The sequence below is a fragment of the Dermacentor variabilis genome, chromosome 10, assembly GCF_050947875.1.
Source record: "Dermacentor variabilis isolate Ectoservices chromosome 10, ASM5094787v1, whole genome shotgun sequence".
NCBI lineage: Eukaryota > Metazoa > Arthropoda > Arachnida > Ixodida > Ixodidae > Dermacentor > Dermacentor variabilis.
This window is the reverse complement of record NC_134577.1, coordinates 70,143,321-70,159,259: the sequence shown is the minus strand read 5'-3', so window position 1 is coordinate 70,159,259 and position 15,939 is coordinate 70,143,321. Positions and strand designations below refer to the sequence as shown.

The window sequence follows — 15,939 nt, the reverse complement described above, 5'->3', positions numbered from 1 at the left end:
TTAGAGCGGATTGACAGCTACAGGAAGAGAATATCTGACCGCTCTGTGTAGTGCGCGCACTCTACAGCTGGCAGTTTCATTCGAAAGCGTTAATTAAACTGGTGAGGTTATGACCCCCCTAGTAATTCATAAAAATTATCAACGGTCCACTAAAGGCAAACTGTATCTCGAGCTAGAAGTATAGTCCTCGGAGTTCTCCAGGGGGACACCTTTCTATAGGCCAGAGATTTCACGAACAAGAAAATCACTTTAACAAAGGGCAGGTCTGCCGTCACTACTACGAAAATGAATTACCTATACACATTAAGTAGCGTTGCCCTTTGGGGCTTTAGGACTTTAGGGCTGATACAGTTGCGCAAGGACGCCCGTATGTATAGCGCGCGATATCAAGTGCGGATAACTTGCGCCGCTCCTTCAGTCGCAATAGGCTTTGCGAAATTCCTCTCGCAGCAACACGGCAATCTGGAAAAAAACTTGACGTTCGCGTTTACAGCGTTTCTTCAACACACGCCTTGCCGACGCTTGTCACTCTTACCTCCGCGCAGCTCCCAGCATGGTGACGTACGTGAAGCTCCTCCGTAGTGGGTCTCGCTACGTGGAGCTTTCCTGGGGCCCGCCGCAAGAGGAAAACGGCGTCCTCCGAAATTACCGCGTCGTGTACACGCCACTGGCTCTGCGGATACAGGCCTGCAAGCAGCTAATACAGCGGGACACGGAGGTGATGGTGCCGCCGTGGCACCACAGCGTGAACCTGACGGGACTACACCCGTACACCAAGTATCGCTTCTCCGTGGCTGCCCTGACCATAAAGTACGGTCCCGAAATGAACGCCACGTTCGACACGGAACAAGCGAGTGAGCTCACTTTTTCTTTTGTCCCTAAAGCTTGACACTGTCTTAACAGAGACCGGCATGAATCACCATTACGTGACTACGTAACGCATGTATTACTAAGAAACACTGATGTATTCGAAGCCCCCCAGATCATTCCTCAAAAAAAAAAAAAGGCGACTGCGTAAAAGCAGCCTTGCATGAAGACAATACCGCTGCAGTACGCGTGCTTGTTTTGTTTTTTTTTGTTCACAAAGAAATGCAAAGAGAGCCCACAGAAAGTGGACATTCGGCATGTTTCTCAAAATTCGACCGTTGTAAACCTATGATGCGTTGTCACTAGAACCTTTCAAATAAGTATTTCCTTTGCAGACACGATCGCAAAGTGAACATGTAAAATTTTCACTTTTGTTTTACTTTTACAAGAGGTATTAACTGTCTACTGCGATAACTTACGTATTCATTCTCGCGTTCCTTTCTATTACTGCCACAAATAGCGCGCATCAGGAAACGTGCATGTGTGACTCTCGATGCAGTTCCCGAGGGAGCTCCGACTCAGGTGCGGCACACGAGGTTTACAAGGAACACCGACATCCTGACGTGGGGCGAGGTTCCCTGTGAACAACGCCACGGACCCATCGTTTCCTACTACCTCGAAATGGACAGCGTTGACCCCTGGGAGACCGAACTGAGAAGCATGACTGTCACTCGTCCGTCGGCCAGTTTCCGAGACCTGGTGTCGTACACCCGCTACAGAGCGAAGGTGTACGCCGAGAATGCCGCGGGTAGATCGCGCTTGTTCGCGTCTCTGAACTTCACCACGCCATCCTCTCGTAAGTAGCCTGTCGTTACTCCTTCCAAGCGCAATATTTGTGGGTCCAATCGCCAACACAAAATTTCGACACCATGAATGAAAGACGTGTGCAGTTCCTGTGCACACGTAGTAGCCACACAGTTCAGCGCGCTCATTCTGAAGAAAATTGAATTATCGCGACTGTTAAATTCTAGAATAGGTTTGCCGGCAACGGCGCTGCGTATTTCAATAAGTTAGTAAGATAGATTCGATAAGATATATACGCTATCTAAATTGGGAATTGAAATGACAATCCATGCAGCAACTCGCGACGAATTCCTATCTCAACGTCTTCTTTCATCCTGCATTGATCATGTAAATGTTAGAGCCCATAATCTGGAAGTAAAATCTACCATTGCACAGGTTAAGCTTTCTGACCACTACTTCGTCTGCTGTTCACTGAAACAGACTGTGAATCCTTTGTTATTGGAGGCTATTAACTCTGTCAAACAAATTTGTATAATTGATACAAGGCTTTTCGATAAACTAGTCACCCACAGTGAAGGCCGCCATCTAGTACAGTTGCCTGGCTTTTCTTCAAACAATTGGGGTCCACACACCATAGAAGAATGGCCAAGAAGACACTTTTTAGGGGATATGTATGTGAGGGGCTGTATGTTAATAATAAGTGACACAAAGATTAAGAATGCGTATGTGAAGCAATATTTAGACAATGATAATAAATATGTGGTATTAAATGGCAGTTTTCTTTAGATAAATAAGACGTGAATTTATCCTTTTTGTAAGGTATATGAATATGAATTGTGGAATACTAATTACATGGACAGACTTTAGCACCTTCAGACTCCGCATGTCCAAGTAGGTTAGATTCAGAGCACATATAGGTTTTATAGAACCTTACTCTTTTGGCGAAAATCTCATGTTCAAGGTACTCAACATTTAACTTGTGCAGGAATCTTGCGATTTCAAAATATTTGTTTCAGAGAATGACAGTGGATCATGCCTATAATTGTTTATGTTCTGCTTCGTCCTGCTGAGGTTGCATTATGGTACCTGTACTAAGCATCTAGTAGTTGTGTAAAACCACCACATATTCACTATTTCAATTACTCAGTATAGAACAACGTCCAACAACCTGTTTGATGTTTCGGCAGCGGGGTGTATTTCTTATCCGTAGTTAGTTCAAACGCAAGCGTATTTTCTTCCTTGTATAAATCGTTGCGAAGAGAAAGTAGAGACATCAACGGTAGCAGAATACTGCTGCTTGTGAACATCAGCGTTTCATTCTGAAGCGCTGTCAGCTGCAGCTGCGATGTGAACCGGAATAAAAGCCTCGCAACGATGTTGACACCGAGGAATCAGCGGCGGCGGGGCTGCTGGTGACGTCAGAACGTAGCCATGACGAGCATTCCTATGGCGCTGATTGGCTGGGTCATTGTGCGGCCGCCGCGGAAATGGGTGCCGGATCCGTCCTCCATGTGGCATGGAGATCTTGTCATTTGCGGGCAAAAATTCTGGCGAAATTTCGAACAGTAATTGGCGTTCGGTGGTTTGCTGTGCCGTTGACCTGGATGCGCCTTAGTGGAATGGATTGGCGGACGCAGAATACAAATACCGTTTCGTGCACTTAACTGCGGTCTCAATAGAATTTGCCGGTGGTCAGCGGCGTAGAAGAATCTTGTTACTGTTGTTGTTGCTTTGTGTGTTCTTCCCGTTTCTCACATATGACACGTACTCACGAGGAAATGGCTCAAGATTCGTCGAGGCAACAATTCGCAATGACAATCTTCCCGCTAACCTAAGGTTAAGGATTACCAACCTTCTTTCTTTTTTTGAAACGAGATGGAATTAACTGAAAATCAATCTAGTCACTTTTCTTGTGGAAACAACATGGGTCATTGATGCACTCCGTTTTCTTTTGCCCCCGAAAGTTGGACGAGCCCGCGCTTTCAGATACAAGGAAAGTCACAGTCTCCCCAGTGCAGTGAATTCCCTTTCTCTCCCATCCAGCTCCTCCAGCTCCCGAAACACTCGAGTATGACCAGCCGTCTCAAGACAGCGTATCGCTCATGTGGAAGGCTCCCTATCCCCCTGCCGGCACTTTGGAGAACTACCAGCTCAAGTACTGGAACGTCAGGAACCGACACGATATTACGGAGACGGTCATCGCCCACACGCAGTGCTTCACGAGAAATCGGGAACCGCGACACTGCTTCACCGTCCGGGCGCTAGCGCCGGACGTGGTGTACCACTTCTCGGTAAGACGGGGTACCACTTCTCTATGATGAAAAAAAGTTAGTGCGACATGATAATCCACGTCAGGCACAGTACAATAGTGTCTAACAAGGATATTTATTTTAACATTCCTTTCCGAATAATCAACGTTGTCGTGAACGTAAAACATTAGAAGCAATGCCATTTTTTTCAGTCATGAAATGTACACTCGTTGCCTTAACTCTCGCGGATGCCTCTGTTATGGAAACATAATCAGTTATATTACGTTCGCTGTACTTGGAGAAATCCCAAGGCATTCTAAAATGGTAATGGTCATCAAAAATGAGAAAGAAATGGAACGAAGGATGGGACTAAACACTGCGGCTGAAAACAATTTTATGTTGCAATTTAGGTCTCCAGGACAATCTAGACAGAGTAATCAATGCTACATGATGAATACAAAAAAAAAAAGATCTCTTCTAGTGTGCTCAGCTCGTCTTACTCATTATTGTGAGTAAGACGTAATTGAGTGAGTAATGGGCCCGATTTTTATTAGTCATATCATAAGAAGCCAACAAACACTGGCGCCAAGGACAACATAGGGGAAATTACTTGCGCTTAATAAATGAAATAAAGAAACGATAAATTAATGGGAATTAAAGTGGATGAAAAAACAACTTGCCGCAAGTGGCAACTGCGAAGGTTGTGGGCTCGGTTCCCACCTGCGGCAAGTTGTTTTTTCATCAACTTTAATTTCCATTAATTTATGGTTTCCTTATTTCATTTATTAAGCACAAGTAATGTCCCTTATGTTGCCCTTGGTGTCAGTGTTTGTTGGCTTCTTATGATATCATTATTGTTCTATTAATTTTGTTTTATGTCATCATCACGGCATGTTCAATAAAGTAATTACATCTTTGTGGGTATCGATGCTGAATTTATTTCTGAAGTTACCAGTGGCGGCCGTGTTAATCGAACAATGTTAGAGCTCTACATACCTATGTAAAGGAGAATCAGTTGACGCTTCAGTGCTGCATGTTCCAATAACGCAGCTATGTTGTTTTGGTTGTTGTGCAGGCTACCAAATTTGTTACTTCTTGCGTTAAGCGTCTACCGCTGCAGCTTCTTGCCTAGAGAGCTGCTCGTATGACGAATAAAACAGAGATCATGAGCTTTACGGGATTTGGACCTATGCGGATAGAGTTCTTCCGTCTAATGGCAAAGGTGGTGGTGCTTCCTGGATATGAATTGGCGACGTAGGAAGGCGGATAAACGTTAATTACTGATTGTCAAAATCATTAGGGCAGAAAGTAAAAGCTTTTCTGTGGATTCGCGATAGTCCTGAAGTAAGGTTTCTACAACGTGAACGCCGCTTTAACAAGGTTTGGATCAGCATCAGATCGCCGCAGAATGACTGTACTATGCACTCGGAAGGAAACCGGAAGGCATTTTTGCATCGTCTTGTTGACGATTCAATCACTCAGCCGCACTTATTCAGATACACAATCATTCAGGTACACAACTCAATCAAGAATTTCAAAAAGAAGGCAGGGATTGATGGAACTAGTTTGTTTATGTTTCCTTTCCTTCGGTAGACGGAAGTAGCTAGAAGTTCAGATATGAGGTGGTCAAGCAGAAATGCTGCAACTAGTTCATCTGCATTGGACAAGAAGAGTGTCAGAAATAGGCTCGTCATATAGCACAGAATTAGATGGTTACTGCTCATGATTACGCTACCCTGAGTTTCACCGTTGGCAAAAATAAATAACAGAGAAGGGGGGGGGGGAACAAGGATGCAGACGGACGAAGCATGTCCGTCCGTGCATCCGTGTTCCCTTCTTTCTTATTTTTTTTTCTGCCCGCGTAAAACTGAACGCCACGTAAACATGAACGTGCACAACCTAGCCCCTTTCATTGCATTAATTATTAGGCGGTTCAAATCTCGAACATGAATCAAACATGTAAGTTTTAGCGAACAGAACAAATAAACTGCGCTACTATGAAAAAAAAAGATCTGAGTTGCAGTCATGAGTGAAACTGTCAGTCACTTCAACATGTACATATATTTTCTACAGTTCTTAGTTTACTAACGACTTTCCAAACGCTCGTGTTTTCAGATACGCGCCAAGAACATTGGTACGGAGTATTCACCATACTCCGAAGAAGTGGAAGTAGAGACAAGAGAAATGGGTAGGCCACATGACAGTTCATTGCCGTCTAGAAAATATATGCCCATGTACAGCCAATATCTTGATGTACAAATAGTGTACAAGAGTGACCTAATTATTTCTAGCCATTTTTGTTCTTTCCTTTTGCGAATGCTGCACGCACTACCGATAAGAAACGCTGCAAAGTGGATTACTGAATTACTCAGCCAAGACCGCACTACACGACGCAAAGCTCACAACGAGCGCGTACAAACGCGGTGGTTAGGAAATGCAAATCTTCTGATAGTTGGTAATCCATAGTTGCGGACCTACATATAAACAAAGCGGATGAAATCCTATGGACACCTGCTAAAATAAAGGTCGTTCACTTCTCAGAGTGAAGTGTGAATATAGCTACTTGCGTCCCCGAAAGAAAATGCGAAAACAAATTGACACGTTTCTTTATGTATACGTGAAAACGTACACACATAGTAGTTTTCCTTTTTTTGCAACATGGAAACTTCCCATTTGGCATCGATTGTGTCACGATGGGCAGAAGCAACTGCGAAAGCAGTAAAATAGGCACTCTTTTTTTACAGTAAAGTATTTAATGCTTTGCCTTAAGATGTTCATAAGGTATAACCTGTGTTTTCGATAAATGCATGATCGTAATATGCCACTTGGGTGTAACTTGAAAGGCGACGAAAATGTTACCGCACGTTACATCGCGGTTGTAGGCAATATGGTTTTCAAGTTGATTCTTGAGATCAGTTATAAGGCGATTGTTATTTATTCACAGCACCAGAGGCTCCGGCTAGCATTCGGTCATCGGAACAGACTGAGGACAGTCTCAAGATCCAATGGGATCCCCCTGTCCGCAAGAACGGCGTCCTTAGAGGTTACAAGGTGACGCAGCTTTAACTATTTGTAGCAATATAAGATTGACCTCGCTTTTTCTAAGCCTTCTAATTAAACCATCTTCATCCTGAAAGTGTTGTTGACGAAGCGGTGTAATACTAATCCTTGATATCATAGATGAGTATGCTACACTACATGCTCAAGTGCAGAAATGGCCAATAATGAAAACTCTTTAGAAGTTCTATGACTTAGAACAGAATGCCTTCTTTGAGATAATTAGGCCTACTGGCCCGAAATGATGGCTTCCGTCTTGTATTACAGAAAAGAAAAAAATGGAATATCACACTCCCAAGCAACGTTGTTCATTCTGCATGCGTTGTGGCCTCCATAGCTACAAAAAGCAAGCTGTCAATGACGGCCCTGCTTCGTTGCCTATGACACGCGCGCGCGCCCGTGCGCGCGCACGCACACACACACACACACACACACACACACACACACACACACACACACACACACACACACACACACACACACACACACACACACACACACACACACACACACACACACACACACACACACACACACACACACACACACACACACACACACACACACACACACACACACACACAAACAAAACGAAAGCCCGCCATTCGGGCCCTGCGAAAGCGGATCCGCAGCGAAGCTGTCGAAAACCACCACTACAAGTACTGAGGGCAGTATGCAATACTTTATGGCTTTAGAGTTATGGTTGTAGTACAACAGTGGAGTAATTCCAGGAATTGAAGTAATCGTAATTCTCACAGCCGGCTGCCGCCCTTGGCAGTGCTGCAACAACCTCAAAATCAGTTGGTAGGCTGGTTACTTTATAAACAAAAGGCTACTGACCTCACTCCCTACGTCACAAGCTGCCTTCGCCGAGGCAGCTGGCGCAACAGTAATCTTTACCGGGAAACGTAAGCGGGGAGCACTACGTGCTTTGCATTGCTATCACGAGCACCTTATCATCAATAATGCTGTTTGGATGCTTGTTTTGGGATTGTTGTTTATTAAAACGTATGGCGTTCGGTATGTTGTGTGCATAATTCCAAAGAATGTATGCACGGTTCCCTGCACTTTGCTGAGTGCTTGTAGATTCTGGCTTACTGGGTTATGAGTCCTAAGATTTTTTTCCTTGCTTACGGGTTATGAACCATTGCTTACGGGGGTATCAGTCATTGATGATGACAGTTTTCGACATGCTGTTCTGTTTGCTGTATGCGTGATTCCAAAGAATTTAACCACTGTTCGCTTCACTTTGCCGAGTGCTTGTATCCTCTGCCTTACGGGCCCATGAGCCTGTGATGATGATAGTTTTCTGTCGGCTAAGGCCAAAGAATCCCGGGATCCTAGACATATACAGCTTTGCTGTAAAAGAAACGGTGTCTGTTAACTTCATTTCACATTCCTTTTTTTTTTTTGCGGTGCTCACGTCAGCTGCCGGCTTGCATCAATAATGTAGCGTGACGTTTGCCTCTTACTGCGACCAGTTTTCACCGAGTGTCCGTACTTCATCATTCTTTTTTTATTGGTAGTTCATGAAAGATTCGCTCCCGCTGAAGTGAGTGCTCAGGAAGCCGAACGCGCAAATAATTTCATATACTGGTCTTCCTTTTCAGTAGGAGCAGTGGTGCAGCGTTATATGAAGACGTTTTGAAGCTACGAAGCCAGGCTGCGAACATTTTTCTATAATATGAGAATATAAGGCGAAACTGTACACTAAGCAGTGAACCTGATTTAGAACCCTAAGCGAAGTTGAGGAATGTTTCTTTATTACTACAATATGCGCAAGTGTTTCTGATATTTTTGTGGTCCGCATATCATTTATGGCATGCTTCTTAAAAGCTCCGGCTCGCATTGAAGACTATACCAGACTGCGCAGCTCAATTCGTTTCTCTGGGACTTCGAAAAATGCTCTTAGTATAGCGTAGAAGTTTCGCTGCGCAAAGCAGTCATGTGTTATGAATAAATAACACGTTCTTACAAACACACACACACCCACACAAAAGAACACAAGAAAACGTTCAAGTTCCAACGTACGACATATAACATGTGTTATATGGTTAATTAAATGCCCTCTATCTAAATGCGATATGTCCAGTTCTACTTTATTTATTTGGTTATCAACCTACAAGTCGTAATGCAATGCAATGTTTATCTTCATGCTCCACACTACTCACAAGCTATACCAAAATGCAAACTGAGTTATATTTCGAATAACAACGGAGTTCATGGCTGGCGCATTGGCTACTTTTAAGAAAAAAAAAAACTCGCCACCCCGGTTCTGTGCAAGTGCATGTCCAGTGAAGCTGCTGCAAACCACCACTACAGCTGCTGAGGGTGGTGTGCGATGCTTGATGGCTTTAGAGTAACGGTAGTAGTGCTATTTTAGAGTAATGGTAGGAATGGGAGTAATCGCCATTTTGAGACAAAGCAGCCGCCAATAGCGGTGCTGCAACAAGACTGCAATCGGTTGCTAGGCTGGTAATCTTATACACCAAAGGATAGGCACGTCACACTGCACGTCTCAAGCTGGCGTCACCGCGGCAGCTTGCGTAACAGTAATCTTTATCAGGAAATGTGAGCGGGGAGGGCTACATACTTCTCATTGCCATCACGAGGGCCTTATCTCATATCGCATATCATCACATATCAACCACATATCGACCACATATCAATTATGTGGGTCGGATGCTTGTGTTTAGTTTGTTGTATATTGAAACGTATGCTGTTCTGTACGTTGTATGCGTGATTAGATAGAATGTAAGCACTGTTCCCATCACTTTGTCGTGTGCTTGTAGCCTCTGCCTTACGGGCCTATGAGCCATTGCATTTTTTGCTTACCTGCCGTGGTTGCCTAGTGGCTATGGTGATGGGTTGCTAAGCACGAGGTCGCAGGATCAAATCCCGGTCCCGGCGGCCGCATTTCGATGGGGGCGAAATGCGAGGAACACCCGTGCAATTAGGTTTAGGTGCACGTTAAAGAACCCCAGGTAGTCAAGATTTCCGGAGTCCCCCTACTATGGCGTGCCTCATAATCAGAAAGTGGTTATGGCACGTAAAATCCCAGAATTCAATTTTTAATTTTTAGCTTGCTTACGGGGACATGCAGTATTGATGATTGTTTCCTGTCGACGGACGCAAAGAATCCCATGTCGTATTCATATACAGCTTCGCTCTAAAACAACGTTTGAATGGACAATTACAAAATAATAATCTATAGGTTTAGGCTACTAAACATTCTTTGACACTGCAGGTTTTTTTTTTCTTTGCAAAGTGCTCCCGCAGTGCTAGGCTTATTCTCAGCTGCAATAGAGAAGCGGCTGAAACGTATGGAATTTGCGACGGTACTCAGAAATTTTTTTTTCCCCTTTACAGTTGAACTCATCTCTATCGCACACATTCAATACTATGCTGGCCAAATCGTGGTTCCCCAAGTCCGTCTTGCTGAACAGCTCGGAGTCACCCGGGTTTTACCTGCGAGGTCTGTTCCCGGGGTCCACGTACCTGGTCTGTGTTCAGGCGAGAACCAGTGCTGGATTCGGAAATGCAATTTGCGACAACTTCAGCACAAAAGCTTCGAGTGAGTACGACCGCGAACGGTTTCCCAAGGTTTCGGCGCTAGAGTGGGCACTTGTAGTCGTCTCCTAGTAGAGCATGCGAAGAAAAAAAGAACGAAGAAGGAAAATCGCTAGATTTCAGTAGGCAAGACTGTTAAGGAACAGGTATATTTCCGATCAAAATAATGTGAACTAGGAGTTCTTTGAACAAGATTGTGTTTCCCTGCAGCCTGCAACTGGCAAATTCACTGCAACGCTGAGAATGGGAAACTTCAATAGTGGTCCTCCCTTTCACGTTGAATGTTAAGGCTTCGAGGATTTTTTTTTCTTTACCAGGCCACTGCTCCTTGTATTTTTGTTCACGAGTGCACCTTGTTGCATCTTTTTTTTTATTTGCGAGCAAGTGTAATTTGTGTCTCATAATCTCATATAACCCATTTAGGATATTGTCAACAGCGTTTAAAGGTTGCATTGAATAAAGGGAAAATCAGACATCCACCCATCCACCTACTACGTCAAAAAGGTTGCATTTATAAAAAGTAAAAAACAAAAACTAATGGTGATCTAATGCGTTGTAAATAGCATTCATGAAAGCTTTAAAATTAGTTGGTGTTCTCACGAAACGCTGTTCTTGTTTATTGATCATGTCCAGCTTTTTTTATGTTGATAGGTCAACTCAGTTTAACCATATTGTGTGAACTGATGTTTCTCGTGTGCTACCTGTCTTAAAATGTAAAAAAAGAAAGAATGGCTTGCTCTATACGTGCATCTTAGCCTTTTCCACCACGGTGAAACTGAGATTAGGTGAAAGTGGCGACTGTAACTTGCACAGAATACCCACCGTGCAGCTTGTTTGCAGCCGCTTAGCAATTGTTCAGCTATTCATTTGCAATGGCAACGCGCACTACTTTTTGCTACTTTTTCCTCAATCCTACGCTTCACGCCGGCCTCTTGCTTTACGAGGACGAAGCGGCAGACCTTTTCTACTCGTTCGGCATAATTGTCTAAGGCAAACCTTGCGTAGTCTGGAGCCTCGGTAGCAGCGTACATTTCTAGAGGAATACATGACAGCGTGCTTTGCGGAGACAATCGGAGCTCTTTCTCTGTGACGTCAGTCTTTGCTGACACCTTGTCGAATGTGAGCACGCGGTAAAAGAGCGGTAGTGGGCGTTTCACTTCCCTCATTTCTCCTCCATCAAAACGCAGCGGCCGCGGCGTGGGATCGCACCCGCTACATCGCGCTCGCCAGCGCTACGCCGTAACCAATGAGGCATCGTGGTGGGTAGAAGCTGTAACACATTGAAGAAAGCAACATCACTATACATGCAAGCCGCGTAGAGGACTTCATAAATTCCGATACTGGCTTTGACGTTTCACAAAGTATAATAGAGCAGGCACACTACTGGGTTTCTTGCAAATATTCACAGAGACAGCCTCTAGAAAGTCAAAAGACCTGTTTCCTTTTTTTTTTTGAGGCTTGCGTGTACTGTATGGCGACCCGACAACGTGTAGTCTTGCACGTTTTCTCAACAGAATGTATGCAGACACCGCAAGAAAACTGTTTGTAAGTTTATAAAGAGCGTAGAATAATGGAACTGCATTGTAACGAGAAGCATTTGTTGCGTCATGCAAGACACTTCGCGGCAACATCCTGTGGCGCTTTGTTTGATATTTTTTTTAAGTACGAGCCAGATAGAGGGATCGAACTATAGGGTCCTACCGAACGAAAACCGGTCTCTATACCCATGGACGTGCAACAATTTATTCCCTGCCAAAGCCAACTAGCACTTTAAGATGACCGGCACGGGCGTCAGGTAGCGTAGCCAACGTTTCCTTTAAAAGAAAGCCAGGGCAAGTGCAGGCGCTCCGGAGACGCCTTGATGGTACAGACGAATAATTATCACTTACCGCTGCCCTCTACGTGCTTCACGTCTCATTGCTACATGTCGCATACAAATGCGAAATTATGCCCGTCCCCATTCCCCCCCCCCCCCCCCTCCACTTCACAAATGGCCCAGGTGGCAACAGAACCAGTTGAAACTTTACTCCGCCGAAGTGCAATAAATCGGTGATCGTGCCAAAACCGTTTTATTCACACTAACATCGTCGTTTTGTGCTTCTGTTGACCGACCCATGCTCGCGTCACGCACACAACTGCTCGCTTTAGACAATAGACATGTTTAGATTAAGGTTATCATAATGTCGGGGTTAAGAGAGATAGCGTTACTGCTCCGCACACAAACTCTGCAGGAAGGGGGTTCTAGTGTAGCGGGACAGCGTAGTTCACATGCCGAACGCTATTCTACCGCGCTTTGAATTTCGCATTCATAGCGCAGCTAAGTGATTCTACCTATGTGTGCGTCCCGAAGGTGCCAGAGGCAGCCCAATGGAAGCCGGGGGCGCATTGCGTTTGCCCTTTCCATGTCCGCCAGACTGCGGCAAAACAGTACAAGCAGTACAAGCTGTCTATCGTAACCTCCGAAATCTTTCGATCTCAGAGGCCATATGCTGCCGTCCCGCCTGTCTCCTGACTTCATCGAAAGGTCGCACTCGCATCTCGGAGGAGGTTTCTCCGAGATGCCAGTGTAAGAGACGAGATTCCAGTGAAAGAGGCGACATTCGACTAGTAAGAAGCGAGTGGAAATTCGGTGGCCGAAAAGTATGTGGATCACAAACGATGGAGGCGTACAAAAAACAGTTCCCAATAGTCTCTAAGAATTCTTTATGCTGTGTCTTCTGTTTATATCTTTCTTGCGTTTATTTTTTTTATTTTTAAATACGGGTAGGAAATTAGGGAAAATAACAAGAGCCTGGTGGTGCAACCCACCGTCCCTGTTTCAAAGCGGACGCACATACGTTCCATCCATCCATCCATCCATCCATCCATCCATCCATCCATCCATCCATCCATCCATCCATCCATCCATCCATCCATCCGTCCGTCCGTCCGTCCGTCCGTCCGTCCGTCCGTCCGTTCATCCATCCATTTCTCTCGTTAGGCTCGGAAACGTTCGAAATGAGAAGCGACCTCGAAAACTCTTAAAGGTTATCCGTAATACTATCTCGTCGAAGTGTCCTCACACTAAGGGAAAGCCGTTTGCACAGTCATTTCCTACGAACGAAGTGAATTCTACGAAAACAGCATCAAATTCCGTTCGAAGCGTGCGGCCGGGACCGCGGCCATGTTTTACGTAGCCTATACGTAAATCAGGTAAAGAGGGTAACGTTAACTCTGAGAAATAGCGGGCGTACGCTAGACGGTATGCGTCGTTTAGCATTCCACGGATGTGCATTTTGGCGCCGCTATTCCGCTGAGCCCGCGACTACGCTAAACACGCTAAACTCAAACTGTGTAATAATGTTTGTACGTCTGGTAACGCCTTGCAGAAGTCCAAACAACGCTGTACAGTGAATTACCTACAAAAATGCTTCGCATTTCATCGATTCCCACAATATGTGGCACCTGCATAAATTCTTGTGCTTTTGTGTTTTGTTGTAGGAGAGGTTAGCTGTGGGAAAAACAGTTTAGACAGCATATATAGCTAATATAGCCAGAGGACAAGAGTATAAAACGCAATATAGTATCATTCTTGTCTATAGACAATGTATAGAATTACGAACTCTAAATAACGAGCTGCACTTATGATGGACGAAGTCAGACAGCACTTCTCTTTAAGGTTCCTCAAAATCACAGTTTGTGTCCGCTGCCCACAACCGTGATTTCTCGACTGCTTGATAAAATTTTGATAAATAAAGTGTACAAGACGGAACCTTCTGCATGAACTGCATCATGTTGTACAGATGTTTGATGCCACATAAGAAAATTACAGGTCACTTTGCTCACATGCGGTAAACTGACGTCTCAGATCTCAATTTCAAACATAAACATTGCCTATAGAACTTGAAGACGACGCCATAGAATAAACTATTGATCAACAAATGCAATAAAGTTCTTTCTTTTGTTTCTTTTTCTTTGTTTTTGCAGCGCCTGAAGTTCAGGTTGAGCCCAGGGTTGGTGCAATCGTCAACAACACAGTTAGCATCGTGCTCTACCCGGTGCACTTCATGAAGGGACCCATCACGTATGTCTGGTAGAATCAGAATGTTCTGAATACAAAGAAACAGCGTATACGTATACCTATACTAAACGCTCCCTCTTCAGAGATAGGTCCCACCATAACAAGTTTCTCAGTGAATGTCAGTGTCCTAAAGCAATTGGCAGTTTCGCCGGAAAGGGAAGCATTGAAAGTGATAGCATGGTTTCTTTTCTTTACGTGGCGCTGAGGGCGGTCTCAGAAAGCTGGTATGATGAGCAGCACCGCAACGTACGTATAATTGCAATCGAAATAAAATTTTGCAGTAGCTAAGCAACTTTGGTGGATTAGACGCCCGTCCAATGATAACCGTTGCCCTGCAGCGCCAATACCTTGTAGCGTGCTTGCGCACTTCTCCTAGTACTGTTTAGACTCTTGGAAAGGCGCTAAAAAGATTTCTCCGGTTCTTTTCCTTTAGTTTTCTTTTGCAGTCGTTTCTAAAATGCTCTTGTTATGTGAATTCTCACTGTCTTCTGCAGTACACAACGTGATAGGCCGGTCTGGGTTGTAACTATATTTTATTTTACACTTTTGTTCACGTTTGTGACATAACGGGAACACTTTTCTCCGAGGCGCTCAGGTTCCGCCCCAATTTTCCCTCCGAAAAAAAAAATATATAGTTTGTCTACAGATTTAAGACAAACATCATTCCTGAAAAATTTACCTTATACGGTTTTATTGCGCATAACGTGACCTCAAATTTGAGAGAGAAATCCAGTGGCCCGTAACGAAGACTAGTTCGTGTTACTGAGCATCTCCGCGGCTACTGCAAGTAAACGTGATATATCTTGGCTGAAATTATCAGGATGTTTCTTTTATCGCGATTTTGCTGTTGTCTCCATTACCTCAAGAAACTTTCCTGATCGCATTTCCGTATGCTTCCTTACATTCACGGTGCAGGGGCTACTACCTAGTCGTACTTCGCGAAGGTGAAGCCATCCCTCGCCCCGTGAAACTGGTCAACTACAGCACCGCGCAAGACATGAGCCTTGGCTACTACGTGGCCGCCCACCTGGCGCCCGACCAATTGAAAGAAGCGGTGGACTTCGTCGTTGGCGCTGGAAGTGTCACCGGTGGCTTTGAAAATCCACCGCTCACTGATTCCACGCCGTATCGCTTTGGCCTGCTTGCCGAGAGTAACTTTTCTGGGGTAAGTTAGAGATCTATTTAGGTTTCAAAGCAGCTTGGCGAGGAAGCGCCATCACGAATCGAGGGACTACGTCAATTAGAGATAAATTACACCTTTCGGACGTGAAATTGCGCAAACCGACGTAAGTTTAACAAGCGAACATTGGGGAGAAAATAAACAGGCACATCAGCTCGAAAGGAAAATCAAGATAACTAGAACAGTTATATATCCGGCACGCCAATGGCAGC

General features: G+C 44.6%; 2 protein-coding genes across 3 annotated transcripts in view; one reads left to right on the top strand and one right to left on the bottom strand.

Moving 5' to 3' along the window:
- LOC142560696 (uncharacterized) overlaps positions 1–15,939 on the bottom strand; it is a 259,423-nt gene that overhangs the window by 123,895 nt on the left and 119,589 nt on the right. The window contains exon 5 of one of the 2 annotated variants that reach the window (XM_075672955.1): positions 10,442–10,555. The exons of the other annotated variant lie outside the window; for it this stretch is intronic. Within the exon in view, the coding sequence (XP_075529070.1) occupies positions 10,474–10,555 (82 nt within the window). The 3' untranslated portion in view covers positions 10,442–10,473. Of the gene's footprint in view, positions 1–10,441; positions 10,556–15,939 lie in introns of those variants that run through there. 2 annotated transcript variants of the gene reach the window in all.
- The window catches only part of LOC142560693 (receptor-type tyrosine-protein phosphatase kappa-like), a 135,259-nt gene that overhangs the window by 83,092 nt on the left and 36,228 nt on the right, over positions 1–15,939 (top strand). Inside the window, exons 16-23 of the mRNA XM_075672951.1 lie at positions 546–854; positions 1,367–1,663; positions 3,655–3,902; positions 5,976–6,048; positions 6,805–6,911; positions 10,287–10,491; positions 14,454–14,550; positions 15,463–15,712. Of these exons, the coding sequence (XP_075529066.1) occupies positions 546–854; positions 1,367–1,663; positions 3,655–3,902; positions 5,976–6,048; positions 6,805–6,911; positions 10,287–10,491; positions 14,454–14,550; positions 15,463–15,712 (1,586 nt within the window). The remainder of the gene's footprint in view (positions 1–545; positions 855–1,366; positions 1,664–3,654; positions 3,903–5,975; positions 6,049–6,804; positions 6,912–10,286; positions 10,492–14,453; positions 14,551–15,462; positions 15,713–15,939) is intronic.